The following is a 21,234-nucleotide window of genomic DNA, read 5'->3' as shown; positions in this document are numbered from 1 at the left end:
ATTTACAGATTTTCAGAAAGGTGAATCAACACAGGATCACCAGCATGAACATTATTTTTAGTGTTTTGTTTGTTTTTACTCTGGCAATTCACTAAACTCACACTGTGTCAAGTGCCAGTATTAAGCATTACATAATATTATCCTCACACCCACCATGGAAGGGAAGAAGAAACCGGCTCAGAGAGGACTCCCCTGTCAACCCGGGTCACCTAACCAGAAGGTAGTGAAGCCCCGATTCAATTTCTCCAACTTCTGCTGGCACTCAGACCAGGTGTCAGCGTGCTTGGACCTGGGTGGAAGCCTAAGCGATCTTGACTCGGCTCCTTCTCTCCCTCCCCATTGCCTCTGTCTCGGTTCTCACCAGAGTGAGTTTTCTAATCCAGGCGGATGCGATGCCGTCATACCCTAGCGCTCTCTGCCCTGCGGGGATAAAGCCCAAGGCCAGGCCTTCAAAGCTCCCATGCTCCAGGCTGCCCTTCCACCCAAGGGCGCAACGTCCTGCTAACTCGAGCCACTTTCGCGTCTCTAAGTCCAGGCCGAATTAGGCACCTGTGCTGCTGCCTGGGGCTGCAGTGGAGCCGGCCCAGAGCTCTAGGACAGAGCTTGTCACACGACTGCAGGGATTGGCTGACACTCAGGTCTTCGCGCCTAGGCGCGCCGGGCCGGCCTCCAGTCTGCGCGCCTCTAGCGCCACCGTGCGCGGTGTCCGCGCACAATTGGCGCTTAATGCAAAAGAAGGGGATTGCCCCCGGCGGTTACCTGCATTGACGACTTTAGGTAATAGAAAAGCGAAAAAGGATCGCTACTTAGTAACCGCCGGTTGTTTGGCTCAGTGACTCCACGTGGGGATGAGGGAGAGGGGCGTCGGGATGCGGGACTGAGTCGTAATTAAAGGGTCCTTGGGGCAGGACAATTTCAGGATCAGGATGAACGCCGTTTTTAATAATTGAACTCGGCCCTCCTCACCCCCTCCCGAGTCAAATCGAATAAACACCTCCAGACGGACCTCGCCACCCCGTTTTAGGGCAAATTCTTCTGTCGACTGTGCTGGTCACCCTCTGGCCCGGTCTAGGTCCCCGAATGTGCAGCTGCCGGCTGCACGGCCCCTCCCACCTCAGCCCCGCGCGGGGCCCCAGGATCGCGGGACAGTGGCGGCCGCGGGGAGGTCGGTTGGGGACGGTCCTCCTCGAAGTAGCCCGCGATGTCCCCACCAGACGACAGACCCCTCCGGGCGACAGACGGACCTCGGGGTCGGAGCCGCGGGTTCCCGGTGCGGAGGATGCGGCGCGGAGGGCCTGAGCTGCCTCGGGCCCCCTCGCAGCTCCGAGCCGCTCCAGCCGCAGCCGAGGCGCCGGGTAAGCGGGTGCCGCCCCCGCAGCGGGACGCGAGCTCAGCGCAGGATCTTGCGCCACGGGCCGCTGCACCGAGTCCTCCGGTCCCCCAGAGGGCGCTGCTGTGGCCCGGTCAGGCCCCAGCAAAGCGGAGCGCTCGGGCCGCCCCGCCCGTTCGGCCGGTGGGGGCGGCGCGATTGCGGCGGGGGTGCGGGGAAGTGAGGTGCGCGGGCCGAGCGCCGCTTGGGGACGCACGGAAGGGTTTAGGGGCCATCTGGATGGAGGCTGAGGGCGTCGCGCGCAGGTGGGGTAACCGGATTTGATGTGTAAGGCTGGCTCGATCGGCAGAAGAAGGGGTTAACAGAATGGGGAGGGAAGCCTTCCTCCTACTTTGTTCAGAGGCCAAAGCGAAAGGTTGGGGGTGCTGTTATTGACACAGAGTAGGCGCGAGGAAGAGGGTGGGGTTGTCGTGGAGGGGGGGCTGGCATCGGGACGCGGTGGCGCGAGAAAGGCTGGAGGCGGGCTGGAGGTGCATTTGGGTAGGACGCCCCGGGAAGGACAGAGCCGTGGGAGTAGGGGAGATGGCAGGCGGGGTTGGGCATTTGAGGGAGGGACTGTCGGCAGGATTTACGGGAAAGCGGAGGGAGGCGGGGGTTATTGAAAGCATGAGGGTGCAAATGCGGCGTGCTCTTGGCAGGCCTGGGGTGTAGGCAGGCCTGGGGTGTAGCGGTGAAGCTCAGCGGGCAGGTATTTGAGGGCCGTGGGCGGGGGAGGAGGGAAGGAGGGGTCCCGCCTTACTCCGCGCCCTCCCTTCAGCCACCATGTTCAACCAGCAGCAGCAGCTCCAGCAGCTCCAGCAGCAGCAGCTGCAGCAGCAGCAGCTGCTCCAGCTCCAGCAGCTGCTCCAGCAGTCCCCACCGCAGCCCCCCCTGCCCATGGCCGTCAGCAGGTGAGTTCCCCTCTGGAGGGGCGGGCGGCTTCAGTCCCGCCACTCAGATCCCTGTGGCGGAGACCCCATCCCAGTCCTTTCGCCCGGGGCCGTCCCTGTTTCAGTCCTGGGAGCCATCAGTTCCCACCCTAAGAGGTTCCTCTGTCTGCCGTAGAGAGGGGGCAGAGGATGGAGGTGAGGGAAGAGGGAGGGTCCGACTCTCCCGCAGCCCTCTGACAGCCCCTCCCCACACACAGGGGGCTGCCCCAACAGCAGCCACAGCAGCAGCTCCTGAACCTCCAAGGCGCCAGCCCCGCCTCCCTCCTCAACGGCTCTGTGCTACAGAGAGCTTTGCTTCTGCAGCAGTTGCAAGGTATAGCTACTGGCCCCTTCTCACTGCATCTTAGCGGTGGTGCCCTAGCATCCCCCTTTTGCGCCAAATCTCCCCCAGATCCACACGCTAACTCTGAGAGAGAGCTACTCTCAGCGTCCTCGTTTGCCGATGAGGACACTGAGGCTCCAGGAGGTGGAAGTCCCAAAGTTGCTCAGCTGGATGCCGGTCGATGCTGGTCACCGAGGTGTGCCCTTGGCCATGGTGCTGACTCTGTGGGCTGTCCTCAGCACCCCTCGCTCACATTCAGATGAGAGGAAATGATGGGTGAAAAGGTCTATTTTGACATCCCGCCCCCTGCCCCCACGGCCCATTTGATAGATGAGGAAGCTGAGGTCCAGAGATGGGGGAAGTCATTTGTGCTGGATCACACAGCTAGATTAAGGCCTGAGGCTCCTGACCCCCTGGGTCTCTGAATGGGCGTCTCTAGCCCTGTGCATTAAGCCAGTGCCCTTGTCTCAGTTTCCCCATGTGGAGAGCAGTCTCTCAGCTCTTCCTTCTAAGATGCTGCTTCAGATACTTCAGCCCCTTTGGGAGTAATCTTAGGAGCCCAATGACCTGCGGCCAGCTCAGGTTCAGACCCAGCCCCTCCCAGATGGAAGCTGTGTCTTGCTGGGTGGTCCTTCTGGGCGGGGCACTGTGCTGAGACCTTTACATACACAATTCCTTGACTCTGCTGACAACCCTGGGAGGGAGATACCATGATCCCATTTTACAGATGAAAAAACTGAGACCTAGAGAGGCATCATGTGCCCATGGTCGCCCAGGGAGTAGATGTGGATTAGAGGGAGAATTAGAGCCCAGGTCTTGCTACAGAGCCATGTTCTTAGACACCAGGCTATCCTGCCATCCAGCTGGGTATGCTGCCAGGTCAGAAGATGTGGTGGCTGTCACTCTTCAGCCCTGCCACATAGGCGGGGATGGTCCTGGAGTTGATTGACAAAGGATCAATGGATAGTTGGAGAGAGAAAACCAGACACAGGGACCCACGATGTATACATATGTATGTATCCCCCCTTTTCTTTCCCATTTAAAAAGTCACACTCTTCAAAGAAAAGTGAAAACAAATTGTTGAGAGGACAAGAAAACCCAAAGTGTCATAGATAGACTCACTCACCTCCTGAAGGAAAACAACAACAGCAACAACAATAAAAAACACCCGTGAAGATTTTGGTGTATTTCCTCCCAATTTTTTTCTAGGCACAAACTTGGGAATTTGTATATGATTGTGGTTGGTTATTGATGTAAGTGAAAAGCTATATCTTGTTTCTTTTTCATGGAGTAGAATGACTTGGTCATTTACCAGATGATTTGACAGTCTCTGTAAAGATTATTTTTTAACAGCTGTTTTGTTTTGCTCTTGCGTACCTACACTCAGCTGCTTCCTTTTTTTTCCCCTTTTTTTCTTTTTTTTCCCGTATTCTTTTTTTTTTTTTTTTTTTTTTTCTGTTTTAAATAACCCTGGGATGAATATCACGTTTGAGACTATTTTCTTAGAGTGGATTCCCAAAAGTGGATGACTGGGTCGGGGGATGGATGTTTTATGGCTCTTGATAAGTATTGCCAACTTGCTTTCCCCAAGGACTGGACCAGTTTGCAATGCCACCAGCCACGTCTGACAGTGTCGGTCTCACCATGCCCACGGCAACCTTGGGTATTATATGCTTTTTATATATATATATATATATGTATACACGCATACAACTTACTAACTTGGTTGGCAAAAAAGCTATATCATTAATCTTTCAGTTTACATTTCTTGGAGTGTTAGCGTAGCCAAACGTTTTATATTTGTCTGTTTCAACATTCATATTTCTTTTTGTGACTTGTCCATGTCCTTTGTCCATTTTTCTTTTAGATCTTTTAGATCTCTTGATCTTACTGTTTTTAAGAGCCGGTTGGCTCTCTGCACATATGTGTACATGTATTTGTTTTAACGTTAACTGAACGCTGACTCTATACCAGGCACACTCGCATATGTCATTGAATCCTCGTAAAACAGTGAATCAGGCACTATTATTATCCCATTGTACAGATGAGGGAACTGAGGCTAAGAAGAGGGAAATGATTTGCTCTAGGCCACAGAGCTTGGGCTGTAGGACTCAAACTAGCTCTTACAGCACATCTGACCCACGCTTTCAATCCTGTGCTTCCTGTCCCAGCTTTGGGGCAAGGATTTGAACTGTCTTTTATGGCTCAAACACTTCCTGAGCACTGGGCCTCTGAGTTAGATGAGGTGCCTGCCCTTAAGGAGTTCCCAGTGTGGTTGGGTGGTGGGCAATGGGAAGCAGACAAGGAAATTGTGCAGCTGGTTCTAGAACAGGGAAGGAAGTCTGCCTCTGGGGACACAGGGAAAATGTGGGAAGGTCTCTCAGAGGATAAACACCTAAAGGGAGGCCTGAAGGATGACCAGGAGGTAGTGGGCGCTGAACAGCTCAGGCAGAAGGAATGGCATGTGCAAAGGCCCAGAGGCGGGAAGAAACCAGGCTTGTTGAGGTAATGCACAGAAGCCTGTGGCTGAAATGTAGTGGGTACGTGTGTGGGGAGGAGGGCAAGAAAGGAGGTCTGGGAGGAGGGCAGGGCCAGACCCTGCAAGGTGAGGAAATGGGCTTCTCTCCAAGCAGCAGGGAGCTACAGAAGGGTTTAGGCAGCATGGGGAGGGGCAAAGGCAGAATGTGCAGAGATCTTGGGCAAGTTACATCGCTGCTTTGCATCTGTTTTGTCATTAGTAGAGATCATAATACCTATCTGGAGAGGGAGAAGGCAGTGCCTGTCTCCTCCTCAGCTGGAGCAGGAAACCAGCCCTAAGGCCCCCTCACCATGAATGCCCAAGGTGGGGGTGGGCCTCTGGCTCTCATCTCCCTCCCCTGGCTGCCCTTGTATGGGAAGGGTTCCCTTTCAAGTGATCTGTGCTGTTTCCGTGATGCTTTGGGGGGCTGATGCCTGACCCTGGCCTCTACCGTCCAACCGTGTTGTTAACCTCTTCTCCCCTCTTCCTGCCTGCAGGTAACCTCCGTGGCTACAACCTGCCAACCCCGAACCTGACGGGCCCCAGCCTCACGGTCCCCCAGCTGGCCACCCCAAATCTACAGCAGTTCTTCCCCCAGGCCACTCGGCAGTCCTTGCTGGGGGCCCCTCCTGTTGGGGTCCCCATAAACCCCTCCCAGATCAACCTTTCAGGGCGGACTCCCCAGAAACAGGCCCGCACCCCCTCCTCCACCACCCCCAATCGCAAGGTGAGTGATGGCTGGGGCGCAGCAGGTGGGGATGGGCGTGGGAAGGTCATACCTGGTATCAGCCTAACTCCACCCACTCTGGCACACACTGGGCCTTTGGGCAGGTCACATCCCTTTTTGTCCTCGGTGTCCCCATCTGTAAAAAGGGGGAAGGGGTTAGTGAGTTGGACTTGTCTGGTGTTTCCCAAATTTCAGATCTTTGTGACTCTCTGATGGGACTTTTGCCACGTCCAAACGCCAGCAATCCTGTTGTTTACCTGATATTTCTCTCTTTGTAAACACACGGAGATACAAATGACCCATAACACTGTATTTGTTTTAGGTGTCCGGTCACAGTTCTCGGTAAACCAGCGCCGCCCTATAGAAATAAAACATGAGGCATGAATGGAATTTAAATTTCTTTAGCCATCACATTAACAAAGTAAAAAGAAACCAGTGAGATGAATTTCGGTAACAGATTTGAGTTAACTTCATACGTAAAAAACATGACAACTTCAACCTCCAATCAGTATTTTAAGACGCGAATGAGGCGTTTTGCATTCCTTTTTAGTTTGTACTGAGTCTCCAAATTCTGGCATGTATCTCCATTTGGCTTGCTACCTTTGGAAAACTCAAAAGCCAGGCACCCGCGGCCAGGGGTTACTAACTGCAGTAGCTGAGCTTTAAATGAATTCGCTTCTCCTCGGTTACATTTCTTTAACAAGGAAACATTATGTCACTACCTGAAATTTCAAAAACAGTCCAAAAGAATTGCTGTACACAGAAGTGAAAGAAAGGAAAGGGTAAAACAACATTACAGGACCCTAAACTCTACAGTGTTGTCATTGGAAGGTTCTGGAGCTGCACCGCCACCTCCTTGGGCCTTGAAGAGACCTGCCCATTGGGCCCCTCCTAACATGGTCTTGTCCAGTGTCTCCACCACCCATTTTACATGTGGGAAAGCTGAGGCTCAGGGAGTATGGTGGAGGCTGCCCCATGCTGCACAGCTGTCAAGACAGACCCAGAGCCTTACAGGACAGTAGGGCCCGTGTCATGCAGGGTGAGAGGCAGGGAGTTCTGAAGGGCATGGAGTCCCGATGGGATGCATGTTTCCATTCAGCGCTGGTTCCTCGGGCTTAGGAGGAGGGACAGAGGCCGTGGGCAGGCTCCTGGGAGTAACGAGTGCCCAGGACCAGCCGGAGCTGTGCATTTATTTAACAAACATCTGTAAGTCTGGTAGGAGCCCCAGTGGTACAGATGGTGTGACTGGCCTGACCCTCCTTGGAGGTCTTCGCCTGGGGAGGAGGGTGTTAGCAGTGGTAAGACGTTAATGCAGATAATGTTCCCACCAGTTAATTCACCTTGTGGCAAATGCCACAAAAAGGAAGCCCAAGGTCCTCTGGGCCTGTGTTAAGGGTCTATCTACTCTGGGGTCAGGAGGGCTTCCCGCAAGAAGTGCCTTTGAGGCTCTGGGTGAATTCCTGGGGGCCGGGAGAGACCTAGGACCTTGGGGAACCAGAGAGAAGGCCAGGGTAGACGTAGAGAGGGCGAGAAGGCTGGTGGGGAGTTGGCTGGAGGTGGGGGCGTAGGGGCAGAGGGCAGATTGGGTCGGCTTGGGTGAGGAAGGAATACTCTAGAGTCGGAGGAGTCACAGGAGGGTTTCAGCCTGAAAGAGACAAAAGACATGATCAGGTTTGCGTGTTAGAAGGACCCTTCCGGCTGCTTTGTGGAGAAGGTGGTTGGGAAGTCAGGCAGCACCATGGGCCCGCCGGGAGGGGGCTCTGTATCCCCCAAATCTGGGTTAACAGCCAGGTAGCCTACACAGGATTCCTGGGGTGCTGAGGATCGTCTCTGGGCAGCTCTTCATCCCCTGCGGGACTGTTGAAGCCGCTCTTGGGCCAGGGGGTTGCTTACGAGGGTGGGTGGCCGGTGTCAAAAACAGTTTCTGAAAGGAAGCAGGATTCTTCTTCTCAGACGGTGCCCGTGGAAGACAAGTCAGACCCCCCAGAGGGGTCTGAGGAAGTTGTCGAGTCCCGAACAGACACACCAGAAGGTAAGGGAGGGAGGCTGCTAGCCCTCTGGGTGGGACACAGGTTGGGGCAGGTGGGTGCAGGGTCGGTGATGGAGGCAGACCTGGGAGGCGGGGATCTTGGTGTGGGGCGAGCCCAGGCCCCACCTCGAGGGGGGAGCTCCTAGTTTGTGCTGCTCACGGCATTGGCGGTCACTCATCTGCCCTCCGTTCCAGACCGAGATTCCCCACCCTGCCCAGATGGCATCGCTAAAGAGAAACACACTGTAGCACCTGAGCCCGAGTCTTGTGAGGCATCGGAGCCACCGGCTAAGAGGTCAAAGAGGTAACCGATGCTGAAAACCTTCCCTGGGCCCAGGGGCCCTGTACTCTCATTCTTGCAAAGCCCGGGGGTGGGTGTAGCTGACGGCCAGGACCCTTTATAGAGAGCTGGAACAAGGAAAGGGCCTTGACCTTTGGCTTGGAGGAAGGTCAAACCCAATTCTGCATCTTACTTGGGAAGACCCCAGGCCAGAGAATCTCCGGTATCTTCACTGGGCCTGAGTCACCTGGTGGCCAGTTCGGAGAGGTGAACATGTGCATCTGGGACCTCAGAGTGGGCGGAGGATGGGCGGCTTTGCAGGGCCTTGGATACATAATAGCAGATGGTGGAAGGCAGGGGTGAGTGATCCTGCCCATTTATTTAGGTACAACTGGGGCGTGGAGAGCCGGAGGGGCTCGGCCAAATGCCCGGCTCGGGCTCGCACGTGCTATAACTAGGACTGAACTTGGGTCTTGGCCTTTTTGAGGAGCCCCTGGGGCCAACTGGGAGACATCGGAAGATCTCTTTCAATCCTCCCTAGCTCGGAGTTGCCCACAGAGAAGGGGGCCGCCGGGCAGCTGCAGGCGAAAGTCCAGCCTCAGGCCCGGACCACGGCACCGAAGCAGACCCAGACGCCTGAGCTGCTGCCTGAGCCGCCGGAAGCCCGAGTGCTGCCACGATTCCAGCCGCGGGTTCTGCAGATCCAGGCCCAAGTGCAGCCTCAGACGCAGACGCAGCCGCCGCCACCCCCGCCTCCAGGGGACACCCAGGCACGGCCCAAACTGCAGAAACAGGCACAGACGCAGACCTCTCCAGACCACTTGGTGCCGCAGCAGGTGCAGCCGCAGCAGGTGCAGAAGGAGGCAGAGCCACAGAAACAGGTGCAGCCCCAGGCACATCCCCAGCCCCCTGGGCAGGCGCAGCCGCAGCAGCTGGCACAGACGCAGACATATCCTCAGGTCCAGCCACCAGAGCAGCCACCAGGACAGCCTCCCGTGCAGCCCCCTGACCGGACTGAGGGGCAGCCTCAGACCTGGCCGCAGGTGTCCATGCCAGCATCGGAGCAAGCACCGGTTCCGGTTCGTTCCACGGTGCCGGAGACACCACCAGATCCGAGAGACGCCGGAGCAGGTAAGGGAGCACTGGCTCCCAGTTGCCCCGTGATGGGCAGTTCGGCCTGGACCCTTTGCCCTTCCCCTGGCGTTGTCTCCACCAGAGGCTTCAAGGTCCTGGCTGTGGGTAGAAACGGTGGCTCTCAGGCCCGGATCGCTTTGGGCCTGGGTGGGAGATGGACCCCTCTGTCATTTCAGGCCTGAAGGAGGCCTCGCCAGAGCCAGGAGGCTCCCAGGTCAGCGTGGAGAGCCAGGAGGAGTTGACCAGCGGTCTGGATGTGGGAGAATGTGAAAAAAGGGCAAGAGAGATGCTAGGGGTGGGTAGATACGCTACCGTGGCTGTGTGCTTACCGCGGGGCCCGGTGGCGGGAGGACCCCTTGTGTTTCCCCACCCGTGAAAGGTGACAGCCACCCTCTGCCGGGGCCGTGGGTTTGATGGAGGGTCGTCAAGCTCCTGTGCTGGTGTGCTGCCTTCACATGCCTTTGCTCTGAAGAACTAGAGGTGCTTTTGGTGACAAGTCCCTTCCAACCTGTTCATCCCTGGAATAGAGCCCTTGGTCCCTGACGGGGGAGCACTGCTCTAGTGGAGAGAACACAGAGGGCAGGCCTATGCATGCCGTCTGGGTCCCAGCTCTACCTCCTGGTGTGATCGTGGCCAAACCGTTCCCTTCCTGGTGTCTCCATGTCTCCGTCTGTCACGTGAGGGTGGGGTGGGGTGGACTTCACAGTTGGGTGGGCTTGGGTTTGAGTCCCGGCTGTAGTACTCCCTAGCTCTGTGAGCCTGGGCAGTCACCTGCCAGCTCAGTGCCTCGGTGTCCCCATCTGTGAAGCGGGCTGTCAGGAGGGCCCAGTAAGACCCTGCTCGCGGGTGTTTAGCACAAGGCCTGGCCCACCGTAGGTGCCCAGCTGGTGGTAGCTCTGCCCCTGTTCCCGGTGCAGGTGTGGGGTGCCGGGGGCTCCCTGAAGGTCACCATCCTGCAGAGCAGTGACAGCCGGGCCTTCAGCACAGTCCCCCTCACGCCCGTGCCCCGCGCGGGTGACTCTACCTCCGCCACCCCTGCCTCCGCCAGCACACCCTCGAAGCAGACCCTCCAGTTCTTCTGCTACCTTTGCAAGGCCAGCTGCAGCAGCCAGCAGGTACCTGCCGGCCAGGCCCCGGTACGGCGGGGGGAGGGCCGGTGGGCAGAGTGGAGGGTGTCTCTGGCGGCTGCCCAGGCCTCCCCGCGGCGCCTGAGTGGCCACAAGGGCCCCGTGAGCACCATCCAGGGCAGCTGTGCGTTTGCCCTGAAAACAGTTCCTGACCAGCCAAGAAGTTAGGGATTTAGAGTCCGGCAGACCGGGTATAAACCAGCCCTGACTAGCCGCGTAGACCTCAGAAGGTGAATTCTCCTCTTTATGACTCCCATTTCCTCACGCATCAGATGAAGAAACGCTTAGAACCCACCTCACCTGGAGGTTCCAAGGATTCAGTGACCTGACATTGAAATCACGAGCCCCAAGCGCCCCCTGGAGCGAGCAGCACGTTAATAACAGCCTTAGGCTCGTAATAATAACAATAATTATTATTGCCCTTGCTATTGCTACCTCTGTGATCCAGAGCAGAGCCATGGGATCCGGAGGTTAATCGGACTGCTCCCTGCCTTTGAGGGGCCCACACAGTCTCCGGAAGGAGCAGAAGCTCCGGCTGCTCTGTGCCCACTTGGTGTCTCAGTTCACCATCCTTCTGTGGCCCCCACGGGGCTGTTGTAAGAGAGACGGCTTCGGCAGCGGCGGGGTGGCCGTGAAGCCGAGGTCGGAGGCCTCCTCCTCCACCCTTGCCCGCTGTTCCGGGGCTCGTTCTTCAGGCCCATCCTTCGCTCTGCTGGCTACAGGAGTTCCAGGACCACATGGCGGGGGCCCAGCACCAGCAGCGTCTGGGGGAGATCCAGCACATGAGCCAAGCCTGCCTCCTGTCCCTGCTGCCCGTGCCCCGGGATGTCCTGGAGAGAGAGGACGAGTGAGTGGGGGATCTTGGAGGCTCTGTACTGGGGGGTAGACAGTCTTGCAGGCCAGGCGAGGCTGGGAAGGGCCCTGAGTCTGCCATCTTCAAGGTCCGCCTCTGGGTTAAGCATTGCCCTCTGCCAGAGGCCTCTCCGCACCATTAACCGTTTAGCCTCGGGCCTCGGTTTTCCTCATCTGTAAAATGGCCTGGTGAAGGATGCAATGTAAGAATTCATGAACTAGATGGTCTCTTAAGGCTCCATCCAGCCAGGAACAGTGGGACCACCCACATGGGAAGGAAGTGGGTTGTGGCACAGAGCCCTGCTTCTCCGGCATATGTGCTGACCCCAGCTGGGGGGGCGGGGGGTGGGGTGGGGACACACAATGGTGAGGATCATCACCTTGTGGCCTGAGGTTACAGCTACACTGTGCCACCCCTTTTTCATTGCCATAGGGGCTTCATTGACCTAAAATATGTGCCCTCCTGGAATCCAAAACTAGCTCTTGCGCTAAGAAGGCCTGGTGGAAGGTACAAGACCTTTCAGCACCCTGTGGGCAGTCATGGAGGCCTGCTGGGGGGCTGGAGGGGCGGGGGGGTGGGGAAAGCAGGTAGGCACTGCCTCAGGCCATGCTGGGGGACATGGGCTCTGTCACAGAACAGCTGCCCCACAGCTCCAGGTCTCCTAATTGTTCCAGAGAATCTAGAAACCCAGCTTTGTATGTGAAATCTCCCAATTTCAAAATGTTAGCAGCTAGCTCAGAATCAAGATGAAACAAAGCCTATGGGGGCCGAACCAAACTCCTTCACAGGCTGGACAGTCCCCGAGGCAGTGGTTGGGGACTCAGCCTTGAGCGCTTACAGAGGGTCACAGCTTGGAGCTCCCTGTCCGCATGCTCTGGGTGACGGAACACTCTCGCCAGAGGCAGCGGTGTCTCTGTTAGGTGCTTCTTTGAGAACAACTTCCCTACGTGGTTGTGCAGTATGTTCTCGACCTTTAAACTTCCCCCTGCTTGCGGACCTAGGAATTATACTTAGGTGAGATAATCATAAATACAGGAGAAAGATGACTCACAAAGATGTTCCTTGCAGAGTAATGTAATGGTGACAGATTTTAATTGGAAACTTTCTAGAATATCGAAACCTGCGGGATCAGTTAGATCAGGCTTGTCCACTTGGTGGAGTGGTTCTAATAAACAGGACAACGGCAGGGAATTCATAAGAACGAGGAAGCAGGTGTGATGCAACATCAGGTTAGAACAGGTTCAAAACTGCCATGTGCAGAATGAGCTTGGGATCTCATGACACAAGAAAAGCGGAAGGATGTGGCCTGTCTGTTAACAGGCTTTAGGTGCGGGAGATTCACTGAACTGTCTCCTGATGACGTCACCCCTTGAATCCTGACCTGGCCCCCTGAGGCCAGTCCTTCAGACTGGCTGCCTCTCCTTCCTCCTTGGTTATTATTCTTGTTTAAGGATTCTTCCAGATGAATCTCAGAACCGTTGATAAGTTTCTAAAAAAGCTCCTGTTGGAACTGCATTACATTTATGGGGAGCATCTTGGGAGAGCGGCTGTCTTTCCAACAAGAACAGCATCCCACTGTATATACTTGTTTTGGTTGCCGTCACTCAGAGAGCCCCCGCCGAGGCGTTGGTGTAACACCTGCCAGGTCTACTACATGGGGGACCTGATCCAGCACCGCAGGACTCAGGACCACAAGGTATGAGGGCCTGTGTGCTGCGAAGGTACCCACACATCTATCTCCAAGCCCAGGGTTGGGAAGGAGGGAGCTGAGGTTGGGGACGGAAAGACAATTGCACTCTTTATCTCTGGATGGTCATAACTCAGAAGCGTGGCTTCTCGATGTTTCCTCTTTGGGCTTCAGTTCCTCCATTTTTCCAAGTGGGTGAAGCACCATCTCATCCTGTCATTCAGCCACGGGGCTGGTGGGGTCCTCTTGGCGGCTACTCTCTCTCCCCGGCTCGTCTTCTCTCTGTCCTGTTGCCATCTGCCATCCCGTCTTGTAGCCAACAGCACAGGGAGTGGATATGTTTGCCCATGTTCTGGTAAAGGGGCGGGGCACAGCCAGCTGGTTACAGATGTGGTAGTCTGCGGGTGGGCACTGGGCACAGCCTGGCTGCACCCGGGGACACTGCCTGCCACCCACTCGGCCTGCCCTCCTTTCCCCAGATTGCCAAGCAATCCCTGCGACCTTTCTGCACTGTTTGCAACCGCTATTTCAAGACCCCCCGCAAGTTTGTGGAGCATGTGAAGTCCCAGGGGCATAAGGACAAAGCCAAGGAGGTAACCCCAGCTCCCTCACAGGACATGGGCCCAGAGAGGTACAGAGCCTTGGCCAGGGCCACACAGCAAGTTGAGCTTTTTCCCAGCCTGAACTCATACCAGGTCTGGAGGGATTGGGACGCTCAGAGTTGTGGGGTGGGTGGGGTGTGGCCCTTAGGCTGCCCAGAGCTGACCTGAGCCCTGGCCCACTCTCCGGGGCAGCTGAAGATGCTTGAGAAGGAGATTGCCGGTCAAGATGAGGACCACTTCATCACGGTGGACGCTGTGGGCTGCTTTGAGGGCGATGAAGAAGAGGAGGAGGAGGAGGAGGATGAAGAAGAAGAGATCGAAGTTGAGGAAGAATTCTGCAAGCAGGTACTTGGGGGGCGAGGTAGGGTGGGAGGCAGGCTGGAGGCTGGGCTCCCAGCCCAGGCGGGACCTCGCCCCACCTCCCGGGGCCGGGGGGCACAGTGCTGATGTTTGTAGGCACTAACGGGTGCCAAAATTTAGCACAAATAGGACTGTATTCCGTATGGCTAGGTATAAATACACATCACGATGACTGCAGGGCGGCCGGTTACATGGGTGAGGACCTCAAAATCTGGCTGAAATTTTGACCTGCATTGAGGAAGGGAAAGGGCATCTTAGGCCAATAAGGGCACGGAGGGAACTATGCAGGGGACACGGAAGAGTCAGCATAAGGTGATGATGACGATGACACCCATAGCAGACGACATTTTTGAGCAGTTACCGTGTGCCAGTTATGTACCAAGCACTTTCCTGGCAGAGACCCACCCACTTGGATGTTGGGAAGTGAGATGCCAGAGCCCGTGCTCCTAACACCGCAGCTCCTCTGAGCCACGCCCTGGTGCTTGATGTGGGGATACATGGGGATTAAGGCCTGGCCCTGCCCTCCCAGAGCTTGCCCTTGCAGTCCGGGGGTGGTGGTGGGGGGGTGGGGAGCCAGGCAAAGGGGCATCGTGGAGGGGCTGTGGATGGAGTGTCACAAGGGTGGCCTCCAGCCCTATGCAGGTTTGATGTGAGATCGCTTTGTTACTCAGCAGTTGGCCGTGGTATGACCTCAGGCAAGCCCCTGGCCTTCTCTGAGCCCCCCGTTTCCTCTGCTTAGAACTAAGAGTCCCAACTCAGGCTCTAAGGAAGGGCCGAAGCCCGGCCTGAGGCGGGGGTGGCAAATGGGAGTGGTTGTCCCTCCTGGAAGGCACATTTGTTTGCTTGGTGAGTGGAGGAGGGCGCTCCTAAGCATGGTGGGGCTGCTGTGGCTGGAATCAGATGGCCCCGTCTGGAAGGGGCTCATGTCTGGTAGGCAGGAGGAAGGGTCCTTAGTCACCTGAGCAGGTCACTGAACATCAGATAGGAATTCAGGAAGCTGGCAGGGGGCTCGTGGTTAGAAATGTCACGAGGGCCTGGGGCCCACCAGGGTTAAATACGCTGCTCCTCCGTAAACCCTGGGCCAGTGAGTTACTGTGCCTGGACCTGTTTCCTCTTCTGTAAAATGAGCGAAGTGTAGAAGGTTGTTATGGAGTTCAGAGGCGACACTTGTGATGTGTCGGGCACACCTGGCATGGATTACGGAGGGCTTCCTGGAGGAGGGGACTGATGGAGCTGAACCCAAAAAAGTCTAGATCGGGAAGGGTACTCTGGCAGGATAGGCATGTGCAAAGGCTCAGAGAATGCCACCCACAACCTCCTGGGGATCATCCTCCTGGGTATCAAGGGAGTGGTGTCGAAGAGCTCAGGGAAGTCAGAGCTGAGGCCCACACTTGCCTATTTCCAGGTGAGGTCCAGAGATATATCCATAGAGGAGTGGAAAGGCTCAGAGACCTATAGCCCCAGTACTGCATACGGTAAGACCCAAGCCCTGACCCCGCCTCCCCTCGTCCCACTCAGAGGCTGGGTGAGCAAATGGGCCCCTAGGGAGGGCGGGACACGGGTTGGCCTGGAGGGACGAGTGCACAGATGCTGCTGTCCTACAGGTGTGGACTTCCTGGTGCCCGTGATGGGGTACATTTGCCGCATCTGCCACAAGTTCTACCACAGCAACTCGGGGGCACAGCTCTCCCACTGCAAGTCCTTGGCCCACTTCGAGAACCTGCAGGTGAGCCAGGCTTCCTGCCCCAGCCGCCCTGGCTGCTGGGTAAGGCCTCAGCCCTGGGGCACAACCCCCCAACAGAAGGCCCTGCCCACAAAGGGAATCAGAACAGGGGTAGTGCCCAGCTCTTTCTGCTGTCCTGGCGGGGGGCGTGGTGGCGGGGGGCGGGGGGGGGGGGGGGGGCGATGCCGAGGGCCAGGCTGTTAGCTCCAGAGCTCTGGCACGGGGAGGCTGAGAACATCTCATAGCATCACACGGTGTGTCCGCTGCAGTGTCAGCCGGGCTGGGGAGGCAGCCGCTGGCAGGGAGCGTACCTAGTGGGGAGGCAGCCCTGCCTCATCTGCACCCTCTGTGTCCAGAAATACAAGAAGGCCAAGAACCCCAGCCCTACCAGCAGGCCCGTGAGCCGCCGGTGTGCAATCAACGCCCGGAACGCCCTGACTGCTTTGTTCACTTCTGGTGGCCGCGCGCCCACCCAGCCCAGCACCCAGGACACAGCTAAAACCCCCAGCAAGGTGACAGCCCAACCCCCTCCTCCCCCACTTCCCCGGCGTTCAACCCGCCTCAAAACCTGATAGAGGGAGCTCCTCATGCCCATCCGTCTGGGTCTAGGTCTGCTTTGCTTTTTAGAAGTCTGTGTGGAAATTTTGACATGGTTGGTGTTTTTACTGAAAATCTAATAAAAGAAGGTAGTTTGGCTGTACAGGGCCCACCAGCCTTTCTGTCTGGGTGGACAGGGTGAGGGGGCAACCCTGACAGCTCTCAGCCAGAACCCACCCTCTTTGGGCACGGTGTGGTGGCCGAGCTGGAAGGCCAAAGACGGGCTCCCTAACCAGGGACTCTGAGGGCACAAGGCACTTCACCTCCCCCAGAGTCTGCTTCCCTCTTGATGAGGTGGTCAGGGCTAGGGAAAGCACCTTCAACTTAGATCTGCCTCAGCCTTCAGAGTCTGGACCCTAGGGGGCAGGTCTTCTTGTTATCTCCAAAGTACAAGTGAAGAAACAGGTGAAGAGGCCTAGCAAGGTCAAGTGACTTGCTGAAGGTCATACAACTGGTCCTGGGCCTGAGCTCTAGTTCTGTGCTGGCCTTTCTGTCCACCTGAACCCTGTGGGAGCTTAAGTGCAGGAGTGGGGACCCTCCCCACTCCTCTGGTCCCCCCCCTTGTCAGGCGACCCGAAGATGAATCATCTGTGAACGGGGCCGAGGCTGAGCTGGCTCCTTAATTCTGCTATTTCCCCATTTGGAATGACCCTTAGAGATAGACAGCCAGACCAACCCTGTTATTGGCCGGTGGAGAAGACTGAGGCCAGGAGCAAGAGGATGATGGCCAAGGTTACACAGCATGAATTGCTGTTGGCTGGCTGAGTGAAAGGCCCTAGTACCCAGAGAAGCTGAGTGTATCATACTGGGTCACACAGCGTGTCTGATGGGCTGGGCTGAGGAGGCAGCTGCTGGCCAGGTGTGCACCAGGTGGGGAGGAAGCCCTGCCTCACCTGTACCCTCTGTGTCCAGAAATACAAGAAAGCCAAGAACCCCAGCCCTACCAGCAGGCCCGTGAGCCATCAGTGTATGATCAGTGCCTGGTATGCCTCCACTGACCTGTTCACCGCTAGTGGCCAGTGGGGTCCTCACCCCAGGATACAGAGGAGAGGCACAGTGATGTTGGAGACCCATTTAATGTGGATGCTCAAGGCCTGGGCAGAGTGGGGAGTGTCCTGGAATTGGGCAGGCAGGCAAGGTGGGTGGGTCGCAGGCCCACACCTGACCCCAGGAGGGGACGTCAGGTGTTGGGGGCTGGCCCAGGCATGCCAAAGGAAGTACCAGAAGGGTGGCCCAGGCAGGCACACCTACTAGAGGGACCCGCAGACCCGCCCTTAAGAAGGTATCTAAGCCAGGTGGTGAGTGCCCAGGCCACAGCCTAGCCCAGGAACACAGGGTTGGGGCTGGTTGGAGGCTCCCAGAGCCTAGGGACTGGCATCGCTAGGAGCCTCCCCGAGCTGCTGCTGGAACTCAAGGCGTGTCTGCCGGTTGGACTCAAGCAGCTCCTGGAGGCGGGCGTGGAGGTGGTCGTTCTTCTCCTCCAAATGGTCCAAACAGGAGTTGATCTGGTCCAACATGGAGTTGATGGCAGCATATTCTGGGAGGAAGGCAAAAGACAGCCAAGGTTCTGTGTCTCCTCGGGGCTCACAAACATCCCCACCCACACTGTGTCCCAGCCTGGGGGACAAAAGGGCTTTGGGCAAGTCCCTATTCCTTCCTGAGCCTCGGTGTCACCGTCAGGAAAATGGGTGGATGCCAAAAGTGAAAGGCTTTGGGGACATAATACCTTAGCGCACCATCCTTTTTTCTATGGTTAGGGTGGTCGGGGGGAGGTCTGCCAGACATTGTCCTGCCAACGCCAGCTTTCTCTCCACTTCCTACATCAGCTGCCTGGAGGCCAGGGCCCACCTTCCCGAGTCGGGCAAAGCCCCAGTCCCCAGGCAGGCTCTACTCTCCAGCCCTCAGAGGCTCCCTCTGCCCTGAGGGAAAAGAACCTCCCAAGCCCCAAGGCCCCTCCCCCTCTCTAGCCCCGTCTCCCATACCCTTTCCTTTCCTCACCCGCCTTTGCCCACCTCGGGGCCCCTAAAACATGCTGCTGTTGCCTCTGCCTGCAGGGCGTCCTTCTCCTGTCTTCCTTCCCTCCCCCTCTCCTCCTTCAAGTCTTAGCATGGGTGTTGCCACAGAGAGACCTCCCAATGCCCCAGACGGGATCAAGCCTCTGTGTCTGACCTCCTTGCCCTCCACATGCCTCCACTGCCCTCCTTCACCTCTGGCCTGACTGCTACGTGTGCTGCTGTGTCTCCCCGACCAGACTGCAGAGCTCTTGAGAGGGGGAATGCTCTTGTGTTCACTGCTGTTCCCCTGACGCCCTCATTGCCACACTATAAGCACTTGTTGAATGAATGAATGCATGAATGAATGAAGCCTCTGACTTTCTAGCCTTTCTGCCTTTGCTCACCTGTCTCTGCCACTCAGAATGCCTCAACCACAACAGCTATTCAAGGACCAGCTCAAAACGCCTCTTCTAAGAAGCCTTCCCTGGTGTCCACCAGAAACCATCACTCCCTCCTCCATGGCCACTCCTGACCTGCCTCTCAGCAACATAATGTCCCTTAGGATCCAAGGGCTGGGCCTGTGCCCACTGCGGACCCAGTTCTGAGCCAGCCCATGACTCAGATACACTCAGGTGCCAGCTTGGGACAGAGGGGAAGCAGCTGGCAGTGTTTGGAAAAGGCCAGGGCTGGAGGAGTGTGTCTGGAATATGGGTGCAAGTGTGTCTGCATTCGGGGGGGTGGGGGGATGGGGAACCACCATCACCCAGAGCTGGCACACCTCCCAGAGGACAGAGTCCTGGAAAGTCTCTGCTGGATCTTAAGAGTCCAACCCCCTTGTGGTACAGATGGGGAAACCGAGGCCCAAGAAGGAAGGGACCTACCCAGGATCCTCCAGCTGGTTGGTGGCATAGCCAAGATTTAGAGAGAGCAGGGGCACACGGGTTTCATTCCCAGCTCTGCTCTGCCCCAGCAAGTGACTGCATCTTTTGGGAAGGGAATAAGGACTGGGTTGTTGTAAGGATTCAAATACATTAAGAACTCAGACAGGGTCTGGCCGCGACAAGTACTTAGTAGATGATTATTATCAACACTGCACATTTTGTGTCATGAGACACAGGCCCGAAGCAGGATGGGGGAGGCGAGTGTTTCCACACCACTGGGGCCAGGCTTTATCCACGTCAAGGGCACTTCCTAGTTCTAAGCTTTGCCATCTGCCTGGGACAGCCTCCTCCCCACTGCACCAAGTCCTGTGAACCTGCCAACATCTACTCATTGTGACACTTAAGCGGCTTTTCCAGATCACTCCCACCACTGCAGTGGGCTCCATTGCACACATCTGGCCACTGTTGACCTGCGGTGCCTAGGGAAAACTGGCCAGTCCACCCTTTGCCACCCTGTGGGAGGCCCTCTACCTTTTTATTAAATGCAGACCGTGGGTGATCAAAGTGTTCTAAAACTATTGTGATGGATGTACAACTCTGAATATCCTAAAACCCACTGACATGTAAAATTTAAATGGATACATTATATAGTATGTGAATTATAGCTCAATAAATCTGTTATCCAAACAAAACAAAAAGCAGACTCCATACTTATCTCACATTTACTAGGTCCTGTCTTCCGACTTGAGAAACCCATCTTTATTACACTAAAGAGAATAATAACTGCTCACTTGCATGCTTCGAACCTACTATTTTCCATTTGTTTTTTCATTTAATCCTGACACATCTCAATGCAGGAGACACATTATTATTCTTACTTTACAGATGGGGAAACTGAGGCTCCCCAAGATGAGAGGGGAGCTGATGCTTCTCTCTCCACCACCCATCCGCCCCCTCCCCCGCAGCGCTGTGTAGGCAACAGGCTGCTCGGTAAGCAGGTCGCATTCGCCAAGACTCTAGATCACAGCAAAGGTGGCTGGGGATGCTGACTCAGCAAGGCGGGTTCGCCCACCCAGACAGCCCCTCCCGCTAAGCCAAAACGGCCCACTCGCCCAGCCCCTTCAGGAACTTCCCTCGCCACAGGGGCTGGAGGAAGCGGCTGGAGCAGATGCCAAAAGGGCGAGTGACCCTGAAGCGGTCTCAGTTTCCCCATCTGTAAAACGGGGCCGGTTGCCCGCAGTTCTCCAGTGCTGCGGTTTCCAGGGACCCAGTCACTGATGCTCGCCCTGAACCTCCAGCCAGCGCCCGCAGCTGCAACCCACCCAGGAGCGAGGGGTGGGAGGGCTCTGCGGTCCCTTCCAAGTCCCCAGTCCGACCCCGATTCTCCTTTCCAGGAGGCAGCCCTGAGAAAGCAAAGGTCGCTTCAGCAGCCCCCCTGGGTCACCTGCTTCCCCGAAGCCGTCATCCTCGCCTTCCACGCCCGCCTCCGCCGGCATGCCCAGGTCCCCGTTGGGGCCCGACATGGCGGGCTCCGGCGCCGCGAGGGCAGCACCACGACGGAACGGGGCGACCGTCGCGCCGAGAGCCGGCGCCGGGCGGAAGGTGGCGGCGCCGGATGGAACGCTGGGCCGGAAGAGTGGCACGGCGCGGAGGAACGGGGCCCGGCGCCCGCGGCCCCGCCCCCAAGGCCGGAACCGCGCGGCCCGAGCTCCGCCCCCACCCCGCCCCGCCGCCAGAACTCCTCCCCTGCCCGCCGTCAGACTCCGCCCTCGCGTCCCGCCCACACCCTGCCTCACAGTCGAGCTCTGAGCCCCGCCCCTCTCCAGGCCGCCGGGCGTGGCTATCCGGGCCGCTGGCTGAGGAGCCTAGATGGTGGGGGCGCAGGCCCTCAGCTAGGGCGAGCGAGCCCGGCCGAGGGGTGGGGGCGGCCTCCACTGTGCCCTTCCTGCCGGTGGGGACCTGCGAGTTCCTGAGCCGGAGCCTCCGCGTGGGCAAAATCTGAGACGCGTGACTTCTAAGGCTCCCTATGGCTTCAGAAGATAAACGTTCACGGCCTCAGCGAGAGTCAGGGTCTGGGTTGG

At 57.1% G+C, this 21,234-nt stretch overlaps 2 protein-coding genes across 13 annotated transcripts; one reads left to right on the top strand and one right to left on the bottom strand.

Moving 5' to 3' along the window:
• The first annotated feature begins 1,186 nt into the window (after nt 1–1,186).
• CIZ1 (CDKN1A interacting zinc finger protein 1) lies at nt 1,187–19,851 on the top strand. Of its 12 annotated transcripts, XM_053908336.1 has the most exons (19): nt 1,241–1,355; nt 2,148–2,280; nt 2,517–2,632; nt 4,233–4,304; nt 5,657–5,886; nt 7,825–7,918; nt 8,111–8,219; nt 8,737–9,076; nt 9,155–9,326; nt 9,506–9,624; nt 10,247–10,444; nt 11,152–11,303; nt 12,918–13,005; nt 13,476–13,589; nt 13,791–13,943; nt 15,364–15,433; nt 15,563–15,684; nt 16,038–16,193; nt 18,694–19,851. In XM_053908336.1, the coding sequence occupies exons 1-19, from the start codon at nt 1,280–1,282 to the stop codon at nt 18,802–18,804; spliced, it is 2,625 nt and encodes an 874-aa protein (XP_053764311.1). In that variant the 5' UTR covers nt 1,241–1,279; the 3' UTR covers nt 18,805–19,851. The 12 variants fall into 12 exon arrangements, with proteins under 12 accessions (XP_053764310.1, XP_019276526.2, XP_019276523.2 ...); XM_053908332.1 differs by having other exon boundaries at nt 1,239–1,355; nt 7,840–7,918; nt 8,737–9,326; XM_053908331.1 differs by having other exon boundaries at nt 8,737–9,326.
• Nucleotides 17,336–20,812, bottom strand: BBLN (bublin coiled coil protein). The gene is made up of 2 exons (XM_019421000.2): nt 20,598–20,812; nt 17,336–17,815 (listed from the first exon to the last, which is right to left on the bottom strand). The coding sequence occupies exons 1-2, from the start codon at nt 20,674–20,676 to the stop codon at nt 17,643–17,645; spliced, it is 252 nt and encodes an 83-aa protein (XP_019276545.1). The 5' UTR covers nt 20,677–20,812; the 3' UTR covers nt 17,336–17,642.
• Nucleotides 20,813–21,234: the final 422 nt, after the last annotated feature.

Source organism: Panthera pardus, unplaced genomic scaffold, assembly GCF_024362965.1.
Source record: "Panthera pardus isolate Hobbes unplaced genomic scaffold, ASM2436296v1 HiC_scaffold_20, whole genome shotgun sequence".
Taxonomy (NCBI): domain Eukaryota; kingdom Metazoa; phylum Chordata; class Mammalia; order Carnivora; family Felidae; genus Panthera; species Panthera pardus.
The sequence above is the reverse complement of the archived record's forward strand: the minus strand, read 5'-3'. Positions and strand labels throughout refer to the sequence as shown.